The sequence below is a fragment of the Monoraphidium neglectum genome (genome assembly GCF_000611645.1).
Source record: "Monoraphidium neglectum strain SAG 48.87 unplaced genomic scaffold scaffold02991, whole genome shotgun sequence".
In the NCBI taxonomy this organism is placed as follows: Eukaryota; Viridiplantae; Chlorophyta; class Chlorophyceae; order Sphaeropleales; family Selenastraceae; genus Monoraphidium; species Monoraphidium neglectum.
This window is the reverse complement of record NW_014010637.1, coordinates 1-7,540: the sequence shown is the minus strand read 5'-3', so window position 1 is coordinate 7,540 and position 7,540 is coordinate 1. Positions and strand designations below refer to the sequence as shown.

Genomic DNA, 7,540 nt, shown 5'->3' with positions numbered 1-7,540 from the left:
GGAGAGGGTTATGCGTTGGGGGGAGCGCCGGGATGGCGAGCAGGGGCAGCAGCAGCAGGCAGGGTGCGCTTCACGACCTGAAGCAAAGGCGCCTGCGCTGCTTTTGGCCGCGCTTGCGCCCGTGCATGCCTGGCCCGCGGCTCGCGGCACGTCCGCCTGCAGCCGGGGCGCCCCCAGCGCGGGGCCGCGCGGGGCTGGTCGCTGTGCGTCGTGTAAACTCCGCACAGGCGGTGAAACACTTAAAAAACACTTCGAACATGTATTGGAATCGCCCCCTTGCTATTACATACTATTATATACTATTATATACACAGTCGAATATGACTATGGCTGTACAGCCGGCTCACGTGGATGACGTTGTGTCGCCGCAGCTCTTTTAGGCCCTCAGCCAACTGCACCAGAAAGTACCGCGCCGTCGCCTCCGACACGCGGCCGTACCGCCGGATGTACAGCCCCAGGTCGCCGCCCGCGCAGTACTCCAGGACGATGTATATGCGGCTGCCGTCCTGCCGGGGCGGGTTGGTGTTGGGTGAGCGGGGCGAGGGCCCGTTGAGGCAGGGTGGGCGGCGTTTGAAGGGCGCAGCTTTGGGCGCACCATCCACAAGCGACGCAGTGGCGCTGGAGCAAGGCCTGTGGATAAGGAGACGCTACCAATTTGCAGCGGTGGTTGCTAGAGCATGCTGGGCTGACTGAGGGAGTGGTGGGTACATCAAGGGGGCACGGTGCGCACCGCCTTGCGCCGATGCTATGCTCCGCACCGCGCCACCCCGCCACCTGCGCACCTTGAGCAGGTCGAGCAGGCCAACGATGTTGCGGTGCTTCGTCTGGCTGAGAACAGCGACCTCCGAGGCCAGGCTCTCTTGCAGCTTCTTGTTGAGCTTGTCCGTGTTGATCTCCTTCACAGCAGCGGGCGCCCCTGTCGTCGCATGCCGCGCCCTCCATACCACAGCAAAGGAGCCGCGCCCTAGCTCCCCCTCGATAATCCAGCTGCCTACGCAGCGCTCCATCCCGAAGGGCGCTTCGGAGCTCATCAGTCTCGTCTCATCGTTGCTATTTCAATTCGATGGCGATCAGCACCCACGTTTTGACATCGTTCTACATCTAGTATTCATTTGAATCCGTCCCATTTTTTTCCTGTAACCCGAGTGTCACTCCAGCGTGTAGCACGGGGATGATCGGGAGGGCCGTTGCCCTCAGCAGGGCCTTTAGAGCGTCCGCAGCGCCAGCACTTCGATCAGCCCAGCGGCGCGGCGCCCGGCGAATGGCAGCGGCAAGTGCCGCAACTGATGCAGCCGCTGCATCTCCTGCAACGCCGGCCGCAGTTGTGGGGAGGTGCGGCGCGGCTGTCAATCCTGCCATAATCATTACTGTACTTGCCACCAGTGATACGATACCTTGCCTGTGGTGCCGAGCGAATTCGGCGGGCGTTTGCACACGCGCACGCGGCGTTGAAAGCCGCGAGCGCAACCTTGCTCGCAGCCTGCCGCGCCATGTCACGCTGGGTCGCCTTCGCCGATTGCGCAGCAATCCACAGCGCCGAAAACCCCACCAGTCACGTGCTGACATGTCCTCGTCCGCAGCCGGCTGCATGTGCGCCCCATTCTTGACAGTCAAACGCACTCGCGACACCACAACCTGTGTTTTCAAATTGCAGGGAGGTGGTGGCAGAGGGCCGCTTCCTGCGACTCGTGCAGCTGCAGTACACGCGGCCGCCGCGGTCAGAGGTGGTGCGGCAGTGGCAGGCGGTCGAGCGGTGCACCACAGACCGCGGGGACGGGAGCCACGGCATCGACGGTGAGCGGCTGCCTGCCTGCCTGCCTGCCTGCCTGCCTGCCTGCCTGCCTACCTGCCTACCTACCTGCCTGCCTGCCTGCCTGGACATTAGGACAGGAGGACAGATGCGGGTAAAGCCTCGAGATACGGTCGCTGGGCAATCAGCCCAGCTGCTCTTACACCGGGCAAGCGATCGATCCAACGATGCATCAGCGTTGGCGCATAAGTCTCGCGCAGCCGCGCGCCAGGGCCAGCGCGCGAGCGCTGCCCACCCGCTGCTAAGATCGCCGGGCTGCCCCCGCTCGCACGTCGCCGCCGCAACGCCTGCCTCTGCAGCCGTCGCCGTGTTTGCCGTGGTCAAATCCAAAACGCGGCCGCCACAGCTGGTCGTGGTAAAGCAGGTGTGTCCCCAGGCACATTGCGCCCGGCGCGGCCGCGGGCCGAGAGGGGTGAACGCAGCAGATGCAATACTTCAGCCCATGCCCGCCAATGAGGGCATGGGATGTGGGACGCAAAAGCCGCGGACGAGCGGACCACGCTTCGCCTCCACTTGACTGCACACCATCGGTCTCATCACCCACAAGCGAGTCCGCCTCTGCCCTTCGATGATTGCAGCCCACCCCACCCCCTGCGCGTGCGTCCTCTTGCTCCCGCCCTCACGTGCACGCGCGTCAGTTCCGGCCGCCGCTGGGATTGACTACGATAGAGCTACCCGCTGGGCTCGTGGACAGCGGGGAAGACCCCCAGGTGGGGCGTAGGGTCTACATTCAGGCTTTGGGATCCAGGCCCAGGATTTTGGGCTGAGGTGTGGGTGCGACGACATGACCAAAAGACGGCGCTCCCAAGAAAGTCGTACGCTCGGCGGGCCCGCCGGGCGCGGCCTCGCCTGCTGACCTGGCCCCTGGTGCCTGCGGCGACCCAGCGCCCCCCGCCGCCCCGCCAACACAGCCGGCGCGATGGTTGTGCAGCGCTGTGGCCGCCCCGCGGACGCCCCGCCTCACCGCTCGACCGCCCCTTGCAGGAGACGGCCCTGCGTGAGCTGCGGGAGGAGACGGGGTTCGCTGCCACCAGAATCCTGGGCACCGGCGGCCGGCAGTACCTCAGGTGCCGACCTTGGTCATTATATTAGTGGCAGTGAGTGAGAGATCTTGATCTGAGAGGGGCGGGCAAGCTGGGCGTCAAGGGGTCTGCTTCGTTCCTGCACAGCTGCGTGCGCAGGTCGGAGGAGGGTGCGTTTCGCTGCAATACATGAGCCAGGGCCGGCGTGCGGACGAAAGCACCAACCCATGAGAATTTTTGCCCAGGCTGACGGCGTGATCGCAACCTGCGCACCGCACCGGGCGCCGCGGCCCCTCCCTGCCGCCGCGGCCACTGCAGCCCCGGCCTGACGAACGAGAACATCGTGACCGTTTTTGTTGAGGTGCGACGCGGGGCAACGTCAATGCCAAGGGCGCAGCACAGACTCGACAGGGCCCCAGCGCCCTCAAAGCGCCGCAGACTCAAGGGAGACGCGGCGCCCCTCAGCCAAGTGCGACGAGATGCTCTTGCCGCCTTCGCCCGTGCATCAACACGTGCGTGCACGCGTGCCGGCACACGCGCGCGCGCCCGCGTGCGCGCGCGCACACACACACACACACACACACACACACACACACGCACACACACACACACACACTAACACACGCACACACTAACACACGCACGCACGCACACACACCATCCAGGTCGACGGGGACGCCTACGAGGGCGGCCAGCCCGCCCCCCAGGCTCTGGAGGAGGACGAGACCATTGAGGTGGCCCTGCTGCCCCTGGATGCTGACTTGGAGGGCCGCCTGCTGGCCCTGGAGGGGCAGGGCCACCCTGTGTGGGTGGGCCTCCACTCTATCGCGCAGGGCATGAAGCTCGGGGCCATGTTTGGGCTGCAGCTGTGAGGGGCTTCGTACGTGTTGCCCCGTGTCCCCATGCATCGCGCACAGAGCAAGAAACCCCACATTGTTCGCGGTCTGTAATCGCTGTTTCAGCTGTCAACTCAGCCCTGAACCTTGTGCCACAACAATTAGAGACCCAGGTTGGGCCAATAGCCTCAGGGCAGAGGGCGCCGACGTCCCCGTCATCACTCGTCCCGCGCGCGGGCGCGTCACTTCGCCCCCGCGGCGGCCAAAGGCAGCGCACGCCTGGAGCCTCCTGCGTGTGTGCGCCTGCGGGGCGGGGCGCCTCGGGAGCGCGCCGTGCCGCCAGCTCTTTGCAAGCTCCTTGGGGCGCATCCGCAGACGCCGATGCGGGCGCGCCGCCGACCCTGCCGCCGCTGAGGTGGTCTCTCTGATGGGGCTCGCCGCCCTCAGGGGGGACTGCGGTGCCTGCAGCCACACACCCTGGCAACCGGCCCAGCGACGCGCACGAGCCGCGCCGTCGCTGGCTTTCGTGTTTGCAACACGGCCGTGTTTGCAACACAGCGGCGCACCCCAGCTGCCTGGCAGTGCTGCGCGGCTTGCTGTTGTGGCGGGGTGGGGGCGAGGGGTCGACTACGAGATCGTGATCAAGAAAGTGACTGCCTGCCGATCGATTACAGCCGCGCCACGCCAAGAAAGTCAAAACAGGGGCAGTCCGCAAGCGGATTGGGGCGTCACGGGCGGGACAGAGTGAGAGCGCCGGCAGGCTACCGTATATAGTCGTATTGTTGATGAAGATGTGGTGGAGGCAGGCGATGGGATGGGGGCAACGCACGCGCTGGTGCGGGCGAGCTTCAAGAATGGTGGGTCATGAATCAGGCCTTAGCCGCCGTCACAGGCAGGGAACATCATTGGACAATCACAAAAGGGATGGTAGCCAAAAATCCCTGGCTGGAGCGACCCAGAACACAGTACAGACGTGCCCCTGTTTGGGAGGCAAGACCAGGGGTGCAAAAGTAGGCGTCCGGCTCTGCCTATGCCAAGCCTTTGGCGCCGCTCCGCCGCCGCTTCGACGCGGGCTCTGCGGCAAACGTGTCGGCAGCGGGCGCCTGATGGTTCCCGTTGCGCCCGCCCGCCTGCCGCCGCCGCTGCTGCTGCTGCTGGTGATGATGACGCTCCTGGTCCGCCCGCTCCTGCTCGCTTCGCTGCTCCCCAGCTGCCTCCTGTTGCTCATCTGCTGACATCACCTCCTCCTCCTCCTCCTCCTCGTCCTCCTCACCATCTTCCTGCGCGTCCTCCTCCCGGCCCCGCTCCTGCCGCGAGTTTTTGGCTTCCACGCCTCCCCCCGCCCGCCTCGCCGCCGCCGGCTGCCTCCCCTTGCCCTGCCCCTTCGCCTTCCTCCGCCGCCGCCGCCTGCCCCCCGCGGCCTTCTTCCCTGCCCGCATGTGCGCCGCCTTGCGGCCGCCCTTCATGATCAGGAATATCCGCCCCCTGCAGCTCGGCGCGCGGCACTTGCATTCGACAAAAGCCTCCTCTTCACTCAGCAGCATGACGGGCCCCGACGCCGCCGCCCCCGCCGCCGCGCTGCGCGTCGCGGCCGCGCCGCGCGCTTTTGCGGCCGGCCGCCGCGCCTCGCGCTCGCCGCGGCGCTGCTCCGCGCGCTCCGCCGCCTGCGGGCAGTAATCGACGGTGAGCTGCTCCCCGGGCCGGATGTCCCTCTTTGTATACATCACCTGCGGCGGCGGCGGCGCCGCGTTGGGGACGCGACGTGAGTGGCCCGCTGCGGACACCGCGGCTGCCGAGCAGACCAGGCGGGGAGGAGCTGCGCGCCGCTGCGCCTGCCCCAGCAACTGGCCGTGCCGCCTTCTTGGTCGAATCAGAGGCGGGCGCTGCGGCGGGCGACGGCGAGGCCGCGTCGGGCGCTCGCGTTCAGGTTTGCCACGTGGCGTACCCCCTGAGGCGCCGACTGCGGCCGCGCGGCGCGCTCACCGGCAGCATGCAGGGGAACGCGGCGTCGCCCATACATAGGTTGAAGCTCTCAACATTCGGGTCGCAGCTGGTTTGGGTGGGTGGGGTTGCGTAGAGGGATCGGCTGGGGGTCACGGGTTCGAGGATTGATGCGTCAAGGGAGGTTGGCTGGGGTTGGGGGTGGTGCGACGCGGCATCGGCTGCATTTCGGGAAGTCTGGAGTGTAGCGAGGTGACCTGGGTCCGACAGGAGGGGTGCCGGCAGCAGCAATGCGGGACCCGCTAGTGCAAAGGACGGGGCGGACGGCGGCACCCGCGGCGGCCGCCAGCGGCCGGCGCGCGGCGGCAGCGCGCGCCCCGCCGTTGGGGGCAGGAGCAGCGCGGCGGGGCGAGCCGCCCGCGCGGGCGCCGAGCCACTGACCAGGGCGCATCGCGGCCCCCGTCCGCCCGGCCCCCTGCGCGTGCGGCCCCACCATGCCGTCCAACCCCAGACCTGTAAACCCTAAACCCTGAAACGTAATCGGCACCTGTGGTTTATGAACCTCGTGAAGTTCCCCGCGAACGTCGCGTCGACTATCCAGGCGTACGCCTCGTCGTCGCTGCCGTCGCCGTCGCCCTGCACCTCGCACGGCCGCGGCTGCATGAGCCTGGCGCGCGATCGCGGGTGGGTGCATGCGAAGTGTTGGTCTGTGCAGGGAAGTGCATCCTTAAAGTGGGGTTGAGCAGGGGGAACCCTAAACCCTATCCAGATAGGCAGAACAGGCAGTCAACAGTAAGGGGTGACGCAAGGTGCTGGGTCGTCCCACGAACCCGCCTTGGCCCAAGCCAACAGGTCAAGACGCACAGCCACCCGCTGGCGTCACCCGTGTGTCACCCGGTCACCAGGTGTACAGCAGGCCGTTGTCACCGTACAGCCTGCGTTCGCGCATGTCACTCTCCGCCAGTGACGTGAGCTCGCCGACGTAGTCAGACAGAAGCTCCCCCTGTGAGTTGCCGGCGGTTGTAAGCAGTTGAGGGCAGTTGGCGGTGTTTGAGGGCGGTTATTGGCGGTTGTTGGCGGTGGAGGGCGGTTGATGGCGGTCGCGTGAGATCCCACGGACCCTAGGGACCGCCACAGGCCGGCCACCGCGGGGCGCGCCGTAGCCCCGTGCAAACGCCGCGCGCGGGCCCGCGGCATGGGTGTGTTGGCGGGGAGGTGTGCGTTGACCCTTTGGTCCGAGCCCCGAACCCTGGAAGAGGGGGCTCGAATCTGCAGCATCCCATTATCGCACCTGCGGGATGGTCTCCAGCGCAAACACACCCAGGCCTGTGCCGTCCCCCGCGTCCTGAATGCGCAGCTTGTACTGCAGGCAACGGGAGGGGCGGCGGCGGGGTCGCGCCGACAGACGTACTGCCTATTATCCAAACACACGACGCATTCTTTGCCATTCCAACCGAGGGCTTTGGGATTCAAATTGGGCGATCGCGAGGGACTGCATTTTAGCATGCGTGTGGAGCGTGCTCGCTTGTGCCTGTTTGTCGGAGTGGCTGCGTGCCGCTCCGCCTTGGCCGAGGGGCGCGGCTGAGCAGCCCCCAGCCGAGGCCTGGCGAGCCAGCAGGCCCCTGCTGAGCTCACTGCGCCCCAAATTCCCTGTATGCTCCCCCAGCACTCACACTGAAACACACACACACACAAACACACACACACACACACAAACGCGCACACAACGTAGCACGCTTGCACACATACACCGCACGTATCCTCACACAAACATACACACACACACATACACACAACACACACACCTTGAGGCCCTCTCTCCAGACATCCAGCAGCTTCAGCCGCATCTCCGGCCCCCCACATTCGCCCTCACGGCATGCGCACTTGGCACCCAGCAGCCGCCTCAGGTTCGCATCGCCGCCGCATGCCAC

The 7,540-nt window shown here is 66.4% G+C and overlaps 3 protein-coding genes across 3 annotated transcripts; 1 reads left to right on the top strand and 2 right to left on the bottom strand.

The window, feature by feature from the left end:
* Positions 1–302: 302 nt before the first annotated feature.
* On the bottom strand, positions 303–1,007 carry MNEG_11967 (unc51-like kinase; the record flags this gene model as incomplete). The annotated part of the gene is made up of 2 exons (XM_014039563.1): positions 303–506; positions 783–1,007. 2 exons carry the CDS (start codon positions 1,005–1,007, stop codon positions 303–305), a joined length of 429 nt encoding a protein of 142 aa, XP_013895017.1.
* A 557-nt stretch (positions 1,008–1,564) lies between these two features.
* MNEG_11966 (ADP-ribose pyrophosphatase) lies at positions 1,565–3,704 on the top strand (the record flags this gene model as incomplete). The annotated part of the gene is made up of 7 exons (XM_014039562.1): positions 1,565–1,590; positions 1,655–1,794; positions 2,110–2,174; positions 2,449–2,520; positions 2,795–2,877; positions 3,151–3,193; positions 3,498–3,704. 7 exons carry the CDS (start codon positions 1,565–1,567, stop codon positions 3,702–3,704), a joined length of 636 nt encoding a protein of 211 aa, XP_013895016.1.
* A 992-nt stretch (positions 3,705–4,696) lies between these two features.
* On the bottom strand, positions 4,697–7,456 carry MNEG_11965 (hypothetical protein; the record flags this gene model as incomplete). Its single annotated transcript, XM_014039561.1, has 7 exons — positions 4,697–5,395; positions 5,652–5,718; positions 5,935–6,045; positions 6,157–6,276; positions 6,512–6,612; positions 6,901–6,972; positions 7,415–7,456. The coding sequence occupies 7 exons, from the start codon at positions 7,454–7,456 to the stop codon at positions 4,697–4,699; spliced, it is 1,212 nt and encodes a 403-aa protein (XP_013895015.1).
* Between the last annotated feature and the right edge of the window lie 84 nt (positions 7,457–7,540).